The sequence below is a fragment of the Peromyscus eremicus genome, chromosome 4, assembly GCF_949786415.1.
Source record: "Peromyscus eremicus chromosome 4, PerEre_H2_v1, whole genome shotgun sequence".
NCBI classification, from domain to species: Eukaryota; Metazoa; Chordata; class Mammalia; order Rodentia; family Cricetidae; genus Peromyscus; species Peromyscus eremicus.
This window is the reverse complement of record NC_081419.1, coordinates 114,065,419-114,088,533: the sequence shown is the minus strand read 5'-3', so window position 1 is coordinate 114,088,533 and position 23,115 is coordinate 114,065,419. Positions and strand designations below refer to the sequence as shown.

The following is a 23,115-nucleotide window of genomic DNA, read 5'->3' as shown; positions in this document are numbered from 1 at the left end:
TTCATGTATTTTTTTGGGGGGGGGGGGGTTTCGAGACAGGGTTTCTCTGTGTAGCTTTGCGCCTTTCCTGGGACTCACTTGGTAGCCCAGGCTGGCCTCGAACTCACAGAAATCCGCCTGCCTCTGCCTCCCGAGTGCTGGGATTAAAGGCGTGCGCCACCACCGCCCGGCCTGTATTTTTTTTTTTTAATGTGTCCATGTCTGATCTTTTTATGTGCATTGTAACTTTTGGTGGGGGAGGGGGCGGGGATCTCACTATGTAGCTTTGGCTGGCCAGGAACTGTCATGTAGACCATGCTGGCCTCATACTCACCGAGATCTACCTCTGCTTCCAAAGTGCTGGGATTAAAGGTGTGCACCACCATGCCTAGTGTGCTTTTTAACTTAATATTAAACATCTAAGTTAACAGTGTACTTCAGTAAGTATGAGTTTACCTTTGGGCTTTTGTGTGGTGTTTAATTTTCATTCTTTGGTTCAAGGTGGAGATTACTTGGGATGAGACTGATCATGAAAGAATCACAACACTTAACAGAAAGTTTAAAAAGGAGGAGCTTTTGGACATGGACTTCCAGGCCTACTTAGCTTCCTCTAGTGAGGATGAGGAGGAAGAGGAAGAAGCACCACAAGGTACTTGCTAATCCTTTTATTGGGTGGTTAATGGAACTGTGTCTTGGGCAAAACTTAAAAAGATCCCCAAACTGACTGCATAGCATACTTATATGCATAGAATTATATGTGTGTATATGCATAGATACATGTTTGAAGGATTGGCAAGATGCTCATTGGATGAAAGCACTTGCTGTACAAACCTAATGACTTGACTTTGATCCCTGGAACCCAAGATAGAAAGAGAACTGACTCACCAAAAGTTGTCCTCTGACTATCACATGCGTGCTTTGGCATAGTCATTTCCACCTTCCTGCGCACACACACACACACACTAATAGTTAAAATAAATAAATTTTTTTTAAATCCTAAATATTTTGCTAGGCTAATTTTCTAAAGCCACAAAATTTATTTAAACTCTGGCTTAGTAAAAATGCCTAGCCTGTTAGACTTGTAAACATGTAAAATACTGTTTCTCCCCACACACCTTAATTAGTTTTGAGACAGTCTTCCTATGTAGACTAGGCTTATCTTGAAGTCACAGATCATAGAGATCCGCCTGCCTCTGCCTCCCAAGGTCTGTGATTAGATTATAGGTATGGGCTATCACATCCAGTTTTTGCAGTGCTAGGGACTGAACTCAGGTCATTGTAAATGCTAGGCAAGGACTCCACTAACTGAGATATATCCCCAACCCCACTATAGTAATCCTAAATAACTTTCGTACTTTATTTTGTAACACTGTCTTGTACTGCCCTTGTTTTACATTTCCTTAGCTTCCATTGCTCTTTCTTTCTAAATCTCTTTCCTTCAACTTTAAGTATTTATTTAAGAAATCCTTTCACTAAGAACCAGCTACTGTCAAAACTTTCCTGATATTTGGTTTGTGTGAAAAGACCAGAAAATTTTGCTTTTGCTTGCAAAGGATTCTAAAATTGGATTTCCAAAGGCTTCCCTGTATCCACACTGATAATAACACCCCATTGGCTTCTGACTTGATTGGTGTTTATGAAGGTTATCTGGAGATTTTCTTTATTCTAAGATTGGATTTTTTTATATATGTATTGAGTTTGGGGTTTTTTTGGGGGGAGGGTCCATTTAATTCACAGTGGTATCTTTTTTCAGTATTGATGTTCTCAGTCATTTGATTTTTCTCCTGTTCTTCTAGAACTCTATTTAAGTATGCATTAAATGTTTCCACTGTATCTTCTCTCTTTAGATGTTTTTGATTTAGGGCTTTGTGTGTACCAGGCAAGCACTATCACCGAGCTAAATCCCCAATATAGTCTCTTACATTTTTATCATTTCCCCCTGTACTTCATTCTGGATATTTCCTTCTGTTTACACATCTTCTAGTTTGAAAGTGTCTTTTCAGCAGTGTTCATTCTACTAATATACCTACCCACTGAATTTTTTATCTTGGTTGTTATCAACTTCACTTCTAGCCGTCCTATGTGCCTATTTGTCACATCAACAATGCACTTTTTGGTAGTTTGATATTTGTCTGGTACTCCCTCTGGATCTCTGCTTAATTCCAGGGGACTAGTTGAACTTCCTCCTCTTGTGGATTTTCACTTGTGTCCTTTTGATTCTTAATAGTCTTCCAATTGAATTCACAGCTGTGGATCAGGAACTAGGAAGTGCTCAGAAATAATATAGATCATAAAACACTTGGGATCATCCTTGTGGTATTCCATTCTCCTCTATTCCTGATTTTGACATGATAATTCTTCATTAACTTGTCAGTCCTTTCAGACTTCAATTTCATTTTGTAATCCCTTTGAAACTTATAGAAAGACTTTAAAAATAACATATTCAGCTGGGCAATAGTGGTGCACGCCTTTAATCCCAGCACTCGGGAGGCAGAGGCAGCTGCAGCTCTATGAGTTCAGTGCCAGCCTGGTCTACAAAGCAAGTTCCAGGACATCCTGAGCTGTTACACAAAGAAATCCTATAGATAGGTAGGTAGGTAGGTAGGTAGGTAGGTAGGTAGGTAGGTAGGTAGGTAGAAAGAGAGAGAGAGAGAGATAGACAGTATCCAACTAAGCAATAATTATCAGGTCTGTCTGTTTAAGAAATTTTTTTTTTTTAGATTTATTTATTTATTATGTATACAGCATGTATAACTGCAGGCTAGAAGAGGGCACCAGATCTCGTTACAGGTGGTTGTGAGCCACCATGTGGGTGCTGGGAATTGAACTCAGGACCTCTGGAAGAGCAGTCAGTGCTCTTAACCTCTGAGCCATCTCTCCAGCCCCCTGTTTAAGAAATTTTGATGACTGAAATGATTGTCTGTTTGTTAAATTGATCATGCTATTTGCTTAGAAATAACTAATTTTATAAAATACAATACCAGTTTTTTTCTTCACCACCATTTAGTTATTTGGTTGTGATTTCCTGGAAGTGTGTGTGTGTGTGTGTGTGTGTGTGTGTGTGTGTGTGTGTGTGTGTGTTTGCATATGTGCTGTGGAGACCAGAGGTCACCATCTTGTATCTTCATTTATTTTTAGACACAGGGTCTTTTCCTCTCTGAGTGAACATGGAGCTGACTAATTGGCTAAGCTGGCTAACCACTGAACTTCAAATCCGTTTGTCTCCATTCCTCAAGTGCTAGGGTTGGAGACTTGCCTAGCTTTTACTTAAGTTCTGGGGACTCAAACTCAGGCCTTTGTACTTTCGTAACAGACACTCCACCAACTGAGCCTCAGCCCAGTAAAGTATTATCAGTACAATCTGAGATTTTTCCATTTATTTGTTTTGGTGGTTCAAGGGATTCAACTGAGCTACGCTACCTGTAGCCCTTCAGCTTTGAATGATAGTATTTGCTGTTACATCTGTGTTATTCTTATCTAACAGAATTGCCAAACATTAAAAAATACAAGTTCAGTGCTGACAGAAAATGAGAAACCAGAAATGTTAAACATAGATACACGTATTTTAAATCAGCAAGAAAGAATATCTTTATTTATAGTTTAAAATTTTCCTTAGTATTTTCCTTTTACATGATGTATTATTTCTATAACCTAGTGGCATATGAAATAATAAATACTTTTATAGTTTTAACATAAGGTTATTAAGCCTTGACTTTCTTAGTTTCTGAATGATCTGTTGTTTGTTTTTATGTCACTAAAAGTAGTGCTTTTAAGTTTGCCATAAAACACTATTTTGCAGTATTAATGTAAGAGAAGGAAAATAGTGTTTAATAGCTTCTGTTTATTTGTATACATTGTATATTGATAAAAATCATGTAATTGCTTAAGTGTTTCATCCTCTTTGAAAATGTATAGTTTTCCAGCTAGTGAGATGGTTCAGTGGGTGTTGCCAAGTCCATTGGTCTGAGTTTGATCCCTAGAACCCACCCACATAGTAGAAGAGAACCAACTCCTCAAAGTTCTCATGGCACATGCATCCACACAATAAATAAATGTAATGAAAGCTTAATAAAGAGCATATGTAATTTACAGTGGTGCATACTGGTTATGAAAGATTTTACATTTTAAGGTCTCAGTGACTGGTACTTGTTAATCTTCCTCATGAATTTGAATGTTTTATTTCTTAGTGTACATAGCATAGCCTTCTCATAGACCTTTTGTATCTTTCCCCCGTAAATAAGAAGGATGAATTTTGTCTTTGTCTACCATAAGTATGGGAAAGGTAAATTTATTTGCTTATGTGGATATTATGTGCTTTTCTGATAATTCTCGATAGTTTTCCTTTGCTATAGTTCTAAAATACAGGGGAAAATAATATTCCATGTCTATTGGGGAACAGTAGGTCCATGTTTTTCAAATGGCTTTGGAAAATGGTACTAAATTGTATTGTTTTACGTGTGTGTGTGTGTGTGTGTGTGTGTGTGTGTGTGTGTGTGTGTGTGTGTTACATGTGGAAATTAGAGGACAACTTGTAAGAATCAGTTGTTCCTTCCTACAGTGTGGGTCCTGGGGATCAAAATCATGTCAGCAGGCTTGACAGCAGGCATCTTTCTTCTCTGAGCCATTGCACTCATCCTGGAATTATTTTATTTTACTTATGTGGGTGTTTCGCCTATATGTCTGTGTGCTGTTTGAATACCCCTGGTGCCGGTAAAGGCCAGAAGAGGGTGTCAGATACCCCTGGGACTTGAGTTATGGATGGTGTGTAAGCTGCCTGTGGGCACAGGGAATTGAACCCAGGTCCTTTGGAAGAGCAGCCAGTGCTCTTACCCTCTGAGCCATCTCTCCACCTACCTACCCCCATTTAAATTTTAAAACAATATTGTTAACAATAGGACACCTAATGTTATTGGTAAGTACGCATTAACATTCCAATATATTTAATATGTTGGACTCATTGGGGCTATAGCTCAATGGTATAGTGTTTGCCAAGCTTCATAAAACCCTATGTTGAACCTTCAGGATTGTAAAATAGGGGGAAAAAAACACAGAAAACAAATTTAGACCCTGCTGGTTTCAAATCTGGACTTAACCACATAGTGAACACAAAGATCAAGTTTTCTTAACACCCTGTTCCTTTCTTTGTGTAGCTGTGAAACAAGAATTATAGTAATACCTGGCTTGTAGATAGAAATGATATATATAAAGTATTTAACATAGTACCTTGTATCAGGTATTTTAATTTTAATTCTTAAAACTAAAGATTAATTTCTTTCAGTTTGAAATATACTAATTATGATTTTTCAAAAGCATTCCTTTTTCTTCAGTATTTTAATTGATTACAAACACACCTTAATCTGTAATTTAGTGCCTCAGACTAGTATATTTGGATACTAAACATTCCTGATAGTTGTTTCTAGAGTAGCTCACTGTTTGAATTTATTTTTAAAAATCTTATGTACTATTAAGGCGTTTATAAAATATTGTCCTTGAATTAGGAAAACAGACCTACATGAGTTATCCCACATTTTAGAGCTTCAGAAAGTACAATTTTAGTACTGGAAAAAATCAATTTAAAGTAAGCCATCAGAGACTTACCACTAAAATTTCAACCTGGAAGGAGCTTGCTTCTAATTATGTTTTCAGAAGTAAGCTTTTAATAGAATGAAATACATTGCCATTTTGTTAATGTGTTCCTCATGTTTTATCCATTGAATTACGGGATACATGACAAAATTCCATCCAACATTATTATTGTGGCACAAAGCACAAACAGCAAAAAAATGAGCTTCAGCTGTTCGAGTGAAAATATAAAAGTGTGATAGGATGATGGAAAGAATGCCCACAGCCGTTTTTATTCACTTAGAGAGAAAAAATAAGTTTTAAATATTTGCTTAACCAACTTTTTTTTTCTTTCGAAAATCACTTTTTTTTTTTTTTTAGAAATTTAAGAACAAGGTGTTAACACTGATGTTTTACAGCTCCATGCTTTTATCACAGTTTTGATGACCATAAGTTACAAAAACAGGAATATCACTGTATCGCTTCCAAATTTTCCTCCACTGGTAATGTTTATGAATTTGATAAGTTTGTGTGTTTTACATTAAAACCCAGATTTCTAATTTATGTTACTGACTTGAAGAATTTACAATGAAACTGTAGAAAAACAACTTTATGGTTTGATGTTCTCTGATATTTGTTGCCCAGGGGTTTTAATACTGTTTCTTCACATTTAAATTTTTTGTGAAACTGGAATTCAGAAATATCAATCGTCTTCCCATACAGTGAAAATAGTTGAATTAGCTCGTAGTCTTTTTGTCTTTATCATTGATTGATGAACAACATTCTAAGAGTATATGTGCTTATTCACAGTCAAATGGAAGGACTTCATAGGCTCGCGGGTTTACGTTCTAAACAACTTCTTTCCTCTTCTGTGTGGCCCGAGAAGCTAATCCCATGTGTCAGATTCACACCAGCAGCATTCAGACTCCATTTATTGAACAGAACATTTAGAGGGGACTAAAATGTCAAACTTAGTGCTCTTGCAGTTTGCATAGAAGGGATTATTGTGTAGTACTCTGACAATGCTATTATTAAACTTCATTGTCTCTGAGTTTTACTGAGTACAAGACCAAAGTCTTTGTTTTCATATTCACAAGTTGAAGTCTGATTTTATGTTTTGATTGCAGTATTTCTTTGACAATAATTTTTAGCCATGTACTGAAGAGACCATGAGACCTAAACACTGAAGTTAGAAGGTAATTGTTTCTCTCTGTCAAATGACATTGATTAATTTCATTTTTGTTTTGTTTTATTTAGATGGAGTCAGTGTAGGAGAAGATGGAAAAACAAAGAAAAATCAAAAGGATGATGAAGAACAAATTGCTAAATATAGACAGCTTTTGCAAGTTATTCAAGAAAAAGAAAGAAAAGGAAAAGAAAATGATATGGAAATGGAAATCAAGTGGGTTCCAGGTGAGAATTAGATATTAAGTAAAAGTTTTCTTCTGAATGCATTTAGATGTAATCACAAAGATGCTAATACTTCTTTAGAAGCATACTTTTTTTATAAGTTCTATTTTCCAGAAATGTATTGGTAAGTTAATGGTATTTAATTCCCTTCAGAATTAATGTTTTATGCTCTTTTTCCATTTTTATTTTAAATTTTCTCATATATTTTCATTATATTCTTTCCCTTCTCTCTACTCCTCCCAAATCTTCCCTACCTCCCTACCCATTCAGCTTCATGTTCTCTCTCAGAAAAAGGAAAGAAAAGCAATTATTTTTTAAAAAAAGAAAATCAAAACAAACTAAAAAGAAAACATGCACAAAATGAAAAACAAACCATGGCATCTGTTTTGTCCTGGCCTACTACTTCTGAGCATGGGGCCTGCACTAGCATGCAGTTGATCTAGCCAGTGTCATTCCATTACAGAAAACTGGTTTTCCCTCTCCTAGTAGGTGTCAATTGCAAATATCTTCTTGGTTAGGGACAGGCTGTGTCTACTTCCCCTTCTCATTTTGTCTGATGTGAGCCCGTGCAGGTCTTGGACATGCCATCCAGTCTCTGCAAACTCCTGTGTGTGTCGGTCCTGTTGTGCCTGGGCATGCTAGAGTTTCTCTGGAATCATCCCCTCTGGCTCTTACAATTGTTCTAACTCTCTTCCCATAGATCCTTTGGGGAGGCCGGGAGCAGGGTGGGGGGATGGGGGTGGTTGTACACTTTCCAGCTTACATTTGTCTTAGTTTCTTGGTTTTACTAAGTACAGATTATTCCTGTTCAGTTATAAAAATAGACCTTTCCTAGGTTTGATTCCTCAATTTAGAATATAGAAAATTGAAACCAAGTATCATGTTTTCTAGTTATTATAATTCTTTAAAAAACAAACAAACAAACAAACTATAATTCTCAAGTGATCCCTTTTCCTGTAGCACTTACTGTTTTCTTCTTTTCTTTCTTTTTTTCTCCGCCTCCCCGCCCCCCACAGGGTTTCTATGTGTAACAGCTCTGGCTATCCTTGCTTTGTAGATAAGGCTGGCCTCGAACTCACAGAGATCCACTTGCCTCTTCTTCCTGGGTGCTGGGAATTAAAGGCGTGTACTACCATTGCCTGGCCCTTACTGTTTACTATTCATGAGGTTTCACTAATACAAAATATATGTTATTGAGTGTTCCATCTATATTGAGTATATATATACTATATTGAGTATATATATATCTATATTGAGTGTTCTATAGTTAAAGAAATGTGGCCTAGTAGAGTAGTATACTGAAAATTTTAAAATGCCAAACCTAAAGATAGATAAAAGCTAACATAAACAGGAATTGTCATCTACAATATACATTTACACTCACACACATCCCAATAGTTGTAAATCTGCATGTACTTTTGCAAGCAGTGATGTTTATGGATTACTGCTGTTTACTCTTACTGTTTTTGGTGAATTCATTCCAGGATCTCCTACAGGTACAAAAACATGGCCTGTTATTTGCAGATAACTTATACACATCATCTTTTATACTTAAAATAAAATCATCTCTAAATGACTAAAGGCCATGTAACAGATGTCATATTGTATTTTTTTTTTCTTGAATAATGGCAAGAAACAATATATAGTTCTACTACCCTGACTCAGCTATAGCTTAGGTAAGTTCTAGTTCCACTTGCCTTTTTTTTTTTTTTTCTTCCGGGTTTTCGAGACAGGGTTTCTCTGTGTAGCTTTGCGCCTTTTCTGGATCTTGCTCCATAGACCAGGCTGGCCTCGAACTCACAAAGATCTGCCTGCCTCTGCCTCCCCGAGTGCTGGGATTAAAGGTGTGAGCCACCACCGCCCGGCTCCACTTGCCATTTTTCTGTTGTCAAATGCTTAACCATATTTCTGATCTATCACTGCAGTAGACTTATGACATTGAAAAGAAACATTTTTCAAAGCTACAAATATCAGTCCTTTCAAAGGGCTCTTCACTTTGGCTTGCTATTTTAGGGCCTTTTAATTTAAAAAACTTATTTTTAACAACATTCCCCACCCTTTTAGAAGACCAGTGCAGAACATCTAGCCACAGTGAGAAGCAGATGCTGGCATTCAGGCTTAGTGCAGTAGTCAGTTATGTGACTTCCTCTTCACACAACTGTCACATAAGCTCTGGAGCAGCCTGTAGTCCTCTTACACGCTGTTAAAACTACCACTGACAAAAACTCAAATGGTAAAGCTCAGGTGCCAGGCGTCTAAGATGTTATAAATAACCTATAGGCTTTTTTTTAGACTAGCTTCCCCAAATAGAAATACTAGGAAGGAGTATGGGTGCTTTCTGTGTCTTGAGGTTGCCGTCAGATTTCTTCCTGAAATGTTACATCAGTTTGTAGTGCCTTTAGTAGTAAGAGTGCTGGTGTCCTGGAATCATCACTATTAGGTATGTGCTTCTCACATGTTACTGAATTGAGTAAAGTTGGTTTTCTTGGAGAACTGAACACCTTGATTTAAAATGTTTTAAAAGCTCTATACAGGGGTGTGTGTGTGTGTGTGTGTGTGTGTGTGTGTGTGTGTGTGTGTGTACTTAATCTGTGTGTGTATGTGGAGGTCACAGAACAACTTGCAGGCATCATTTTTCTCCTTTCTAGCATGTAGCTTCTTAGGATCAAACTCCAGTTGTCATGTCTGGTGACAAGTGTCTTTATCCACTGAGCCAACTTGCAAGCCTAAACTGTATTTTTGAAAGCTCCCAATAGGGTATTTTTATGTGAACACGTGTTATATGCATGCCTATGTGTGCATTTGAGTCTAGTAGTGAAAGAGGTCTTTTTACACATTATATGTAGTGTATGAGATAATTGAGCTACTCTTTCTTAACATTGGTTTACACATTTGAAAAGTCGGACTAATAGTACTTAGTTTTTGAGGCATTTGTGAAGGTACATTTCATGTCATGTGTATTTTGGTAGTTTTATCTTAAGAAATGTAGGTTTTCGGTAACAATTACCGTGAACTTTCTTCTGTGGTCTTCTATAATATTATACTTGAGTAAACCACAGAAGACCGTGTATCAAAGTCCAGAGGGAGATAGATAGCAGGTTCCAGTCAGATGGAAACCCATTGTCCACGAACTTGACTAAGATGAACTACTTCTTCTTTTGATACTTAGTTCCTATGGAAATGTAGTAAACCAACCTTATTAACTAGGGTATGTAGCAACATTAATTAGAAGATTCTTGAAAGAGCTGTAATTCCTTATTTTTGTGTTTGTGAAGTAGTATCTTCTACTAGATACTGTTCCTAAAGTTCCTGTCTGACTCTTGAATTTGGTAGATAAGGTGATGCATGTAATTAGCATTATCTAATGATCTAATTAGTGAATATGCTAGACAATTTATAATAAACAGGTAAATTAAGTATATCTCTTACATAACTTTTCATCTCATGGACTGGAATTGGCAATGAGTAGCAAGAAGGCTACACTGTGGGGGAGAGAGTTCACCAGTTCACTTCTTAAAGGAATCCTTAAAGGCCACTATGTGTCAGGGGACTCAAATTAGTGCCAATGGAGACAAAGTGGATTTTGTTAATAGCTGAGTGTGACTGCTAGTGAGTAAAAGCCAATCTCTGAGGAAGACTGGAAACTGAGTGTTCATTGCTGGTTTGATTGACAATTGTGAAACTGGAGATGGTTTGTGAGAGATTTCGATATTAATATGGGATGTAGGAGATTCCTTCTGAAGACTACACCAGTGGTAAAGCTGTGAATGTCATAGGCCTTTCTTGTTAGAAACACTTGGGAATCCTTACTCTTGAGAAGGAGGAATGGAGTCCAGAGAAGCAAAAGCCAAAGCCCCTCTGTCTCATCCAGCAGAGAGTTCCCCCTTTCTTCCTGCCTTGGACCATGGAGCAGGGGTACATCTCTTTCTCTCCACCTTGTCTTCCCTCCACTTTTCAAAGCAGTGTCCCAGTTTTCCTCTAGTGTCTGCTCTTTAGCCTTGTCCTTTCCTGTCTTCCTGTAATCTCGGATCTGTTGCTGTCTTCCAGTGGTAGCTTACACAGACATCAGGGACAAGCATATATGACTGTTGAATTATTAATTCTTTATTCAGAAACAAAATGGTTTGAATCAGTTGTGCATTCATTTTGTTAGGTAGCTCTGATCCAAACATTTCATTTTCAGACGTCTTAAAACCTGTTCAGTATTTATTTTTGGCTATTTCTTTATTTCCGTTTATTGCCAATGTATTCATTATTTGAAATATGTTCACAAAATGTTTTTTGCTCGTAACTTTTAAAAAAGCCAGATGTTTTAAATTTTGAAGGCCAGGAATATAACTCAGTAATAGAGTACTTGTCTAGCAAGACCCTGGGTTAAGTCCCTAGTGCCACAGTGGGGTTGCGGGAAAGTTAAAGAATGGGACGTAACTCAGTGGCTGAGTACTTGTCTAGCTTGAATGAGTTTCCAAGTTTGATCCTTAGAACCACAAACCCCAAAAAGCTCCAAATGTCATACCCAAAACAGCTAGCCTTGGGCTGAAAAAGACAAAAAGAAAAAGGGTTGAGTTGGGAGGCGAGTCAAATGGAAAGCCTATGCTTAAAAATGAGCTAAAAGAGCTTGCAGTCTGCCTCCTAGTTTGACAATGCAAAAGAAAGATTATATGGTAACTGCAGAGTCACACAGCTGTTAGGTGATTAGAATTTTAAAGCTTAGTCATCCAGTTAACAGGGTGACTAAAAAAGCTTTGTAAGGTAGTAAGCTGAAATTAATACTGTGTAAATAACGTTTGAGTCATTTGTGGACTGTGTAATAAAAAAGAGAAACAGGAGCTAGAGAGATGGTTCAGCAGTTAAGAGCACTTACTGTTCTTGCAGAGGACCTGAGTTTTGTTTTCAACACCCATATGATGGCTCACAACTGTCTGTAACTCCAGTTCCTGTGGCTCTGACACCCTCTTCTGGCCTCCAGGGGCTCCTGCCCAAATGTGATACAAGCCCACAAGCACGTATCTATTAAAAATAAATAATTTAATAAATAAATTTCATTGATTAATAAAAATAATTTTTAAAAAATCTAAAAATGTTTCTAGAACATTTTCTTTGTAGAGTTGCTTGTCAGTCCCGTCAGTTTCCTGGGTTATTGAAAGTTAATTTCTTCCTTAATAATATTAAAGTGAGGCCGGGCGGTGGTTGCGCACGCCTTTAATCCCAGCACTCGGGAGGCAGAGGCAGGCGGATCTTTGTGAATTCGAGGCCAGCCTGGTCTACAAAGTGAGATCCAGGAAAGGCGCAAAGCTACACAGAGAAACCCTGTCTCGAAAAAATAAATAAATAAATAATAATAATAATAATAATATTAAAGTGAAAACTGGAGATACTTTTTATGCTGATTATAATACATTTGGTTTCTGTTTTCTTTTATATTTTTCTGGCGTTTATAATAACATCTAGGATTGTTTTTTTATTATTAATTTTTTTATTTCTTGAGGTTATAATACAGTCACATCATTTTCCCCTTCCCTTTCCTCCTTCCAAACCCTCCCATATACACTGCCTTGCTCTCTCATGTCCTGTTTTTGCGTTAATTGTTGTTACATAAATGTGTGTATGCGCATAATTCTTAAATACAGAAATATAACCTGTTCATTCTGTATAAGGTTACTTGTATTTGTATGTTTTCTTCAGGGCTGACCGTTTAGTTTTGTATAACCAATTGGTATGCTGTTCTTTGGAGAAGACTATTTCTACTGACTGCTCTTAGCATTCTTGAGTTACCTGTAGTTTCTTTATGGGCTTGAGGCCTCATGAGCTTTGGTGTCATTCTTGTTTAGGCATTCATGTTGGTGAGACTTTGTGGATGTAGCTCCTGACATTCATAGGAGACATAGTGTCACAGTAAATCCCAGTTCCTTTGGCTCTTACAGCCTTTCTGCCCCTCTTATGCAGTGATCCCTGAGCCTTAGGTCCAGGAGTTGTATTGTACATATAGCCTTTGGAACTAGGCTCTGCAACTGCATTTTGATTGGTTGTGGTTTTTTGTAATGGCCTCCATGTGTTGCAACAAGAAGTTTGCTTGTTGAGATGTGAGGACTACACTTATTTGTGGGTATAATGACAAATAGTCAGAATATAGTTAGGGATTATGCTGGCTTAGTAAAATGGTGGTTGTAGGTTCTCCTCTAAGATACATGAATTCACTGGCTCTGTGTAGTTGGCTAGGTTTCTACTACCAGGTATGATTTCCTCTTGTTGGGTTAGGTTTTTATTTTTGTTTTGGTTTTAAGATTATATTTATTTTTATTTTATGTATATTGATGCTTTTTGTGGTAACCAAAATGAATAGTGATAAAAGAAAAGATACTATTTCTGGCGAGTCTGTTCTTAGAGCTAGCTGTGCTGGTGAGGCTGTGAGAGTTGCAGGTTAGAGTAGGGAGAGCACCTGCTATTGTGGATATCCTAGGCCAGTCCCCATCTTAACCCCTTTCCCAGAAGAAGGAAATGGACTGTCAGTGTATGTGAGTTCAGAAACCAGTTCAGAAGGTGCTGTATTGGGTTCCTAGCTTTAAAGTATGTTTACCGTCTGCTGTATTAGACTTTAGTATGGTGTAGGTGGTATGATTGTTTTTGCTTATTTTTAACTCTTGCTTGGAATTAATTGAATACTGTAGCTTAAATAGTATCTTTCATCTGCTGAAAATTCGTCTACCATTTTCATCTTAAAAGTCCTAGGTTTTTTTCATCTTCTCTGGTTTCTCTTCTAGAAATTGTGTTTGATTTGTATTTTATGTGTTACTTTCTTCGTTTGTGTCTGATAACTCTTGACTTCTGTACCTTTGGATCTATCTACACAACTTACTGGGTAATTTCTTCAGTTCTGCTTTTATTTCATTGATTCTTTCTCTGTAGTATATGTGTTGTAACTTGGACACTGACTAGATGTTTTTTTACCTCTGGGAGTTGCTTTTTTCTTTTTTCCTCCAAACTTGTCTCATCCTTTTGATAATCTTAATTTTTTAAATTTCCTCTTTCACTTTTTTAAGTGCTGATTTTGTATTTTCTATCTCAATTTCCAAATCCATAGTTTATGCTTCTGTCTTACTGGTTTTTGTTTCTACTTTCTCTAGTTCATCGGGTATTTTAATTGGAATCTTGTTGTCTTGGATCTTTCTCTTCTTATAGGAAATCTGTATCAGAAGGCCTCTTTTAGAGAGTATTTGTCAGGTGCCTGGGGCATTTCTAATCCAAGACCTATCAAATTTTTGAGTTGGTGTATTTGGGACCACACAAGTAGTGTGAATTCCAGCCACAAGTCCATGGCTTTGTGGGCTTGTGGTTACAAAGTCTCTAAGGGAAACTGTATTTTTACTCCCCCTGATCTCCATGTACTCCCCCTGAACTATAGGGGGAGGGTCATCATCTACTGGGGGCACATTTAAAGATCCCGGGACCTCCCACCATGATCAGACTCCAAACTTTGTCCCCTGCCTCCTTGGCTAGCAGCCCATAACAACCCCAAATCCATACTAGACCATATTAGCTTAGTATGTATCCCCAAGGAAAACTCCCTGCTTCTGAACTAGTTTAATATTTCTGTTTGAGCTTCCTTGTTAAGATTTGACTCAGGAATTCTTTTTCTTTGTATCTTAGTCATTCATGTAAATGATTTCATTCATTTTCTACCTTGCCTATAAATGTATAAAAGTAACAATAGAACAAATAATTTCTCAGTCTTTGCCATCAATAAGTTAGCAGATTGTCTTACCCAGACTTGGCCAGAAGTTAGTCTGCAAATATGAGGCTATCTTGGTAGTATGTTACTGTGATTACAAACTGTTTGGAAGGCAAGGAAAACATACAAATAAACATGAGACAAATACAAGAAACAATACTCCCTAATGAGGCCCACATGTCTTGTATTTGAAGTCAGTGTTTTAAGAACATTGAACTCTAAGAAGCAGGCCTAGGAGACAGTTTGATGTGTAGTAAAGTTAATACCCTTCGAAGTGGAAGCCATTATTGTTTTAAGGGAGACTGAAAGGGCATTTAGAAAAGGTTAGAGAAAGATAGCTTAAGTTCTAGACATATGTAAAGCATTTTCTACCAGTGTTGTTATTGTCTAAAGTGAAATAACTTTAGACAATAACAACAAAAAGTAACATCTATTCAATGAGTACATCTGTGAATATTTATTAAATGTTTGAGGGAAGACACAATTGTTAGGTGAGTAGAAATTCCCAGTCTGAGCATCTTTCTTAGACTTATCCTTATTATCCTTATTTTATCTTTGTTGTTTTGCACATAGTAAATGTAACAGGATTCTAATAGTATTGAGTACAACCAGAGAACATTAGTTGACTGACTGACTGACAGCATTAGCTATTTGCTATTATTACAGAAACTAGTTTTCATTGTACTTTCCAATTCCATGTGTTGTTGTTCCTAGTCAGTGGGGTGAAACAGATTTGAGTCACTTTTCCCTTCCCTTGCTTTCTTATTCTATAGACTTTTATAAGATGTGTGCTATAGGACTCGCACTAGCTACTAATCTGGACTAAGTGTCCCTTTGACCCTAGTTACGGGAGTAAATCTGTCCTTCCTTGTCCTAGCACTTTCGGGAGTACTATGCTATTTTGAAGAGGTGCCTTGATGGCAGTGCTCCTCAGGACATGACTGGTGGGTTTCCTCTATAAAACCTAGTACCCAGAATGAGTTCCACATTTGGAGTTTTGGTGTTAGTGATGGTGGTTAGTAACATTTTAAAAGTGTTTGGAATTGAGTGCCACATAGTCTAATTTATAACACACACAAAATTTTTAAGAGATTGATATGTAAGTGTTCATAAATACTCCCAGTGAGTCCTAAGCCTTTATTTAAGTAAAAAATGCCAGTTTTGACCTATATGAGAACTCTTAAAACCTGCATTTTGTTTTTATAAACAAAGCCTGTAATAGTACCTAGTTGAGTTGTTTTAAAACATTCATATCCTTTGAAGACTTTTCAAATATTTCATGTGGATAAGGTCAGGAGGAATGTATACTCTTCTTATAGATTTTGTGAGAATATTTATAAGTCTTTTTGTATGCACAGAAACTGCCAAAATTATTCTGAATAGATTGTGCTTATTAAATTATTATTGTCATATTGAATCATCTGTAGTTGTGGCTCGCTTTAGAACGGGCTTTACTCCTTGTTTGTGGGATTATTGATATCTTTAATTTATCAGTCTGTGGATATATGCTTAAAGATTTTTTTTAAAAACCAATTTGTACAAAACTAAAAGCAGTTATAATGAAGTTGTTTTTCAGTCACATCGTGGCTTCTCTTAAATGAGGCTAAACCGACTCTGAAGAATGTTCTTGTGCGTTTGCCAAGAGACTTCTGGGATGGGCATATTTTTAAGAATTCAGAACATAAACAACTGTAATCTGTGGCAAGAGATTTAAATGACCTCATGATGACAATGAGAACAAAGCATTTTTAAGTTACTGTGGTGGTGTGTTAATTCACTGCAATGTGTTTGTCAGTCTTCTATTTTGGTATAGTAAGTGAGAGCCAGGCAAAGAAAACTACAGACTGACTTGAACTCAAGATATTTCTTTATTGCTGGAAACAAACTAAGTTCCAGAGAAATATTATTTCCTAAGGATAAATAATACATGCATTATTCTAGAACTAGTGGTTCATGTGAACCAGTTGGAGACAGAAGCCATTTGGGCCTTAAAGTTTTGATTCATTTTCTATTGGAAATAATATGTTCTAAACATCAAAGATCAAACACTTGGCAGGAAATAATCCTTCCTTCAAATAGTTCAAGACAGACGTGTTTATTAAGTACTTACTGTGTGGGATTGTGCTAAATATTATGGAATGTGAAAGAAAGTGACTCTACACTGTTTTTAGTATACAGAACTGGCATATGCAGGTGGAACTTAGGAAAAAAAACTATATATTCAAGTACCAAATAAAATGACATCTCACTTACATGATGCAAATAATCACATAACCCCTTTCCAGAAATTACCTCTAGCCATGGGCATGGTGGCACATACCTTTTATTCCCAGCTTTTGGGAGGCAGAGGCAGGTGGATCTTTGTGAATTCACATCGTGAGTTCTAGGCCAAACTGTGTCTCAAAAAAGTAAAAACAAAAGATTTTAAAGATTTAACTATCATCTAATAATATAATATAATAGTATATCTATGAAGTTTGAGGTAGACTGATTATATGCTGATCTGCATGCCTTATATATGTTACTCTATCTTGTTATGGGAAATCAACTTGTTTTATCAGAATTTACTGCCTTCTCCTCCTATGTGAGGATCTCATCTTACATTCCCTAGGTACATTACTGGTTCATTTGAAGATCTGTATATGACTGTATCATTCATACATCTTCTAAAAACTGTATACTAATGTAAAATGTTTTTCTCATAAAGAATGGGTTTTAGTGATTTATTTTATGTGTACGAGTCTTTTATCTGCTTGTGTATTATGCACTCAGGGCATGCTTGGTGCCCACAGGACAGAAAAGGGCATTGGATCCCTAGAACTGGAGTTACAGGAGGTTTTGAGCCACCATGTGGGTGCTGGGAATCAAACCTAGGTCCTCTGAAAGAGCAACCAGTGCTCTTAACTTCTGAGCTATCTCTCCAACCCCAGATATATTTTTTAATTGAAGATTGTATTTCTTTTTTTTTGCATCTAACAAATCAGAGCTCCTACCCTCAGTATTTCATATATAATTTAATTTAATACTTTTCTAAGTCCTAGAAATTTGGAGATTATGTCTTTGCCTAACAGCCAGGAAATGGACCTTAGCACTCACCTGTTTCAACCTGGTCTTTAGCACTCACAGCACTGTTGTTACTAGTTCTATATATTTTGACATCTACCAAGTATTTTGAAGTTCAAAGGGGGGGAAGTATATGTGGGAGGGAAGGTTTGCATCCATCTAATCTCTACCAGACTTATTTTGTGTCCTGAGACCAAAGGTAAATTTGAATGAGTAGGTGGTAAAGCCTAAGCTGGCCAAGGTCATCACTACTACCAGAGTAAAAAATATATAACTACTTTTCTGTCTTCTTTGAAGATGATGGTATTTACTTATTCATCTACTTTGGTTAGAAATTTTGAAGTACATAGTTAGATATGGAGTTTTAAATATTTATATGACACAAAATCCATCTTTTAAAAATAGCAAATGGTTTGGCATGGTGGCACACACTTATAATCCAATCTGTCAGGCCGCAGGGCCAAGAGGATCACCACAAGTTCAAGGCCTGTCTGGCCTACATAGTTAAGTTGGGGACCAGCCCAGTCTTTGAGTTCTGCATAGTGCGACCCTATTTCCATATAAACAAAATAAAATGTAACAGTGAATGGAATGATCAAAATGGTCATTTGAGAAAAGAAGTGACTGATCTAATTCATCTTCCCAAACACATTCAAAATGCTATAAATGCAAAAACAGTCCTGGAAATGATTCTAATTGCTAAATACCTTAAAAATTCTATTTTAATGGCCAAAGGGTAGATGAGTCAAGAGCAGAATATAGGAGCAAAAGCTTTAGAGATGAACCATGAAAACAAATAATAGCATTGAAAGAACCAAGCCATGTAGAGTTGAGGGAAGCTGGTGGCCCTTTGGTTCTTAATTCTATAGCCTTAGTGAATACTTAAGCAGTGACTCAAGGATTTGTTCTCCAGTTTTTGTTGGTCACAGTGCCCAGGGAACACAGGCTTTCATTTGAGTGACAAGAAAAACTAGAGATGATTTTGCTTAATGAGTTATTAGTTGTAGCTTGTGTTTTTGCTTCAGAATTTTTCTTCACTCAACTCTTCACCAAAAGGCAGAGAAGCAGGAATTCTTCTTGGAGGCTCAAAACAAGTGTAGAGAGAGGAAGTTTAGACCTAAATAAATATTTGGGTTCCTTTTTCCTTTATTTTTTAAATTTTGTTTGTTTGTTTTGAGACAATATTTCTATTATATAGCCCATTTGAACTTAAACTCAACCTTGAAGTACTGGGATTGTAGGTAAACCACCATGTCTGACTAATATATTCCCTCCTTCTCTTTCTCTCTCCCTCCTCTCTGGAAATTGGTTACCTGTCATTTTGTGGCCTTAATATTGCAGGTATTCATTGGTGGATATACCTACTTACATAAATTATGTATGTCTCTTTTTGCTTTTGTAAGCTTTTAACTGACTGAACATACACCATTTTCAACTAAACAATTTTTCCTTTTCCAGGCCTTAAGGAGAGTGCAGAAGAGATGGTCAAAAACAAGTTGGAGGGAAAGGATAAACTGACCCCTTGGGAACAATTTTTAGAGAAGAAGAAAGAGAAGAAAAGACTAAAAAAGAAACAGAAGGTATTCATGCTAAGTGACCGGGTGTTTATTGAAAGCCAGTTGTATGCTTCACACCCCACCCATTAGTTTGAAATGTTTGTCTCTGTGACAGAATCTCACTGTATATATATATATATATGGCCCACGCTCTTCCCCAGTACTGGGACTGTAGGTGACAGCCACCACATCCATCTACAAGGAAATAATTTTTGGACCTTTATTGTGATAAAGTGGCAAAGTAGGGTAAAAGTCTTACCCCCTGATATGGTACCTCTTTTTACTACAGCTTTCTTCAAAATTTATATAGACAGTTAAATGGCATTAATAGAATAATTCCACAAGTAGTGAAGCTAATAGTTTCTGGGAAGATTTTCTAATCTGAGACTTTCCCCCTACTTTTACTTTTTTCTTCTTTTAGTTTTGTTTTGTTTGTTGTTGTTGTTTTTTTTTGAGACCGGGTTTCTCTGAGTAACCCTAGCTGTCCTGGAACTCACTTTGTAGACCAAGCTGGCCTAGAATTCTGAGATCCACCTGCCTTTAATCCCAGCACTTAAAGGTATGCACCACCACCACCTGGCTGACTTCTTTTCTTATTTGTATCCCTTTAATTTCTTTCTTTTGCCTTATTGCTCCAGCTAATGCTCAAGCTCAATATTGAAAAAAAGTGGGAATAATGGACAGCCCTGTCTTGTTCCTTATTTCTATAGAATTGCTTTAAGTTTTTCTCCATTTAGGATGGTGTTGACTGTGTTTGTCACATAAAGCTTTTATTATATTGATATATTCCCTCTAGTATATAAAAGAGAGATAAAAATCTCTCTTGGATTTTTATCATGATGACATCTTGGGTTTTTTTTCAAAGGCTTTTTCTGAACTTACTAATCGTGTACTAATCATATTTTTTCTTTTTAAGTCTCCTTATGTTACTCATTACATTTATTGGCTTGCATATGTTGCACCATCCCTGCATCTAATATAAAGTCAACTTGGTCATGGTGGATAATCTTTTTGATATATGTCTGTTTTGCAAATATTCAGCTTGCAAGTATTTTATTGAGGATTTTTTTTTTTTTTTAATCTATGTTCATCAGGGATATTGGCCTGTAGATTTCTTTTTCTGTTATGTCTTTATCTGGCATTGGGATTAGAATGATACTGGCATCCATCATTGTAGGCGTTTGGGAGTACTCCTGTTTCTATTATTCTTTAAATTTTTAAGAAGATTGACTCAGATCTTTGAAAGTGGTGAAATTCTTCTGTGAATTCATCTGGGCCTGGGCTTTTTTTCTGTTTGTGGTTTGTTTTGTTTTGTTTTGTTTTTTCTGAGACAGAGTTTCTCTGTGTAGTTTTGGTGCCTGTCTCGGATCTCGCTCTGTAGACCAGGATAGCCTCAAACTCACAACAGAGATCCGCCTGGCTCTGCCTCCAAGTGCTGGGATTAAAGCTGTGAGCCACCACAGCTCACCTCTTTTTTTTTTCCCCCCCAACAAAAGCCTTATTATTACTTTTTCAGTCTTATTTGTTATGGATCTGTTTAGATTTCTATAATTTTGATAGTTTGGGTGAATCTAGCAATTCATCCATTTCTTTTAGATTTTCCAACTTAATGGCATATGGGTGTTTTAATTATTCCCTTATCTGAATTTCTTTTATGTCTGTTGTAATGTTTCCCTGTTTATTTCTGATTTTGTTAATTTGGGTCTTCTCTTTCATTCTTTTGGTTAGTTAAGCCAAGGATCTGTCAACTTGTTTATCTTCTCATGGAACCAGCTCTTCAATTTGTTGATTCTTTGCATTGTTTCCTTTGCTTCAATTTCACTGGTTTCTACTCTGGTTTTTATTATGTCTGGCCATCTACTGGATTTATCATTTTTTCCAAAATTTTTAGTTGCATCATTAAGTCATTTATTTGTGTTCTTTATAATTTTGTTATGAAGGCACTTAGGGCTATAAATCTCCCTTGCAGGACTGTTTTTAATGTCTCCCAGAGATTTTGTTGCATTGTGGTTTTATTTTCTTTTAGTTACAGGATTTTTTTTCTTTCTTGGTTTCTTCTTTGACCCATTAATCATTCCAGTAATGAGTTGTTTACTCTCCATGAGTTTGTGTACTTACTGAAGATTTATTTGTTATTGATTTTTAGCTTTTGTTTAACTAGGATCAGGTAAGATACATCTGAATTTGTTAAGAATTGTTTTGTGAGCTGGGCATGGTGGCGCACGACTTTAATCCCAGCACTCAGGAGGCAGAGGATCGTTGTGAGTTCGAGGCCAGCCTGGTCTACAGAGTGAGTTCCAGGATAGGCTCCAAAGCTGCACAGAAAAACCCTGTTTCGAAAAACCAAAAGAGTTGTTTTGTATTCCATGATATAGTCTATTATAGAGAACCTTCCATGGGCTGCTGAGTAGAATACATATTCTTTGGTGTTTGGGTGGAATAAGACCATTGGATATATAATATTATTTGTTTCTGATGTTTCTCTGTTTATCTTTTGTCCAGATGATCTGTCTATTAGAGGAAGAAGGGTATTGAAATCGCCTACTATTAATGGGTTGATATTAATCTGTGCTTTTAATTCTAGTAGTACACATGAAATTGGGTGTACCAATTTCAGTACATATATGTTAAGATAGTAATATCTTTTTTGGTTAACTGTTCCCTTGATTAAAATGAAGTGCTTATGGTAGTTTGAATGTAATTGACCCCCGTAAGCTTATTGGGAGTGACGCTCTTAGGAGGTGTAGCTTTGTTGGAGGAAGTTTCTCACTGTGGGGATGGTTTGAGGTCTTCTATGCTCAAGATACACGCAGTGTCTCAGACAACTTCCTGTTGCCTGTGAGTCAAGGACTCTCAGCTCCTTCTCCAGCATCGTGTCTGCCTGCATGCTATGATGATAAGGACTAAACCTCTGAAAATATGTCACAACAATTAAATGCTTTTCCTTTATAAGAGCTGCCATTGTCATGGTGTCTCTTCTTTTTTTTTTTTTTTTTTTTTTTTTTTTTTTTTTTTTTTTTTTTTTTTTTTTTGGTTTTTTCGAGACAGGGTTTCTCTGTGTAGCTTTGCGCCTTTCCTGGAACTCACTTGGTAGCCCAGGCTGGCCTCGAACTCACAGAGAATGGTGTCTCTTAACAGCAATAGAAACCCTACCTTTTTTTTTTTTTTTTTGGTTTTTCGAGACAGGGTTTCTCTGTGTAGCTTTGCGCCTTTCCTGGATCTCACTTGGTAGCCCAGGCTGGCCTCGAACTCACAGAGATCCGCCTGGCTCTGCCTCCCGAGTGCTGGGATTAAAGGCGTGCGCCACCACCGCCTGGCGAAACCCTACCTTTATCTCTTTTGATTAGTTTCTGTTTGAGGTCCATTTGTCAGATGTTAAGACAGTAACACCTACTTGCTTCCTGTTCCTTTTGCTTGGAATACCTTTTCCATCCTTTCACTTTAAGATGGTCCCTATCTTTAAAGCTGAGTTTCTTGTAGACAACAGAAAGATGGACCTTGTATCTTAATTCATTCAGCCAGCCGGTGTCTTTTGATTGGAGAGTTGAGGCTATTAATATTTAAAATTATTGAAAGGTGTGTATTAGTTGCTGTCATTTTATTGATTTTTGTTGTTGTTTGGTTGGTTTTTGTTTGGTTTGGTATTTGTGTTCTTAGTTGTATTTAGTATTTTATTAATTACAGTTCCATTTGTCTTCTTTCTAGGGTCTCTTGGCTATGCTTATTCTTCACTAAGAAGTATTGTTTTCCAGTATTCTCTTTAGGCTTGGCTTTTCTGGACATGAACTCTTTTAGCCTATTTGAGTTGTGGAAAGT

General features: G+C 36.8%; 1 protein-coding gene across 1 annotated transcript in view; it reads left to right on the top strand.

Moving 5' to 3' along the window:
- Positions 1–23,115, top strand: part of Esf1 (ESF1 nucleolar pre-rRNA processing protein homolog) — a 57,734-nt gene that overhangs the window by 15,018 nt on the left and 19,601 nt on the right. Inside the window, exons 8-10 of the mRNA XM_059261517.1 lie at positions 481–628; positions 6,799–6,954; positions 19,202–19,323. Of these exons, the coding sequence (XP_059117500.1) occupies positions 481–628; positions 6,799–6,954; positions 19,202–19,323 (426 nt within the window). The remainder of the gene's footprint in view (positions 1–480; positions 629–6,798; positions 6,955–19,201; positions 19,324–23,115) is intronic.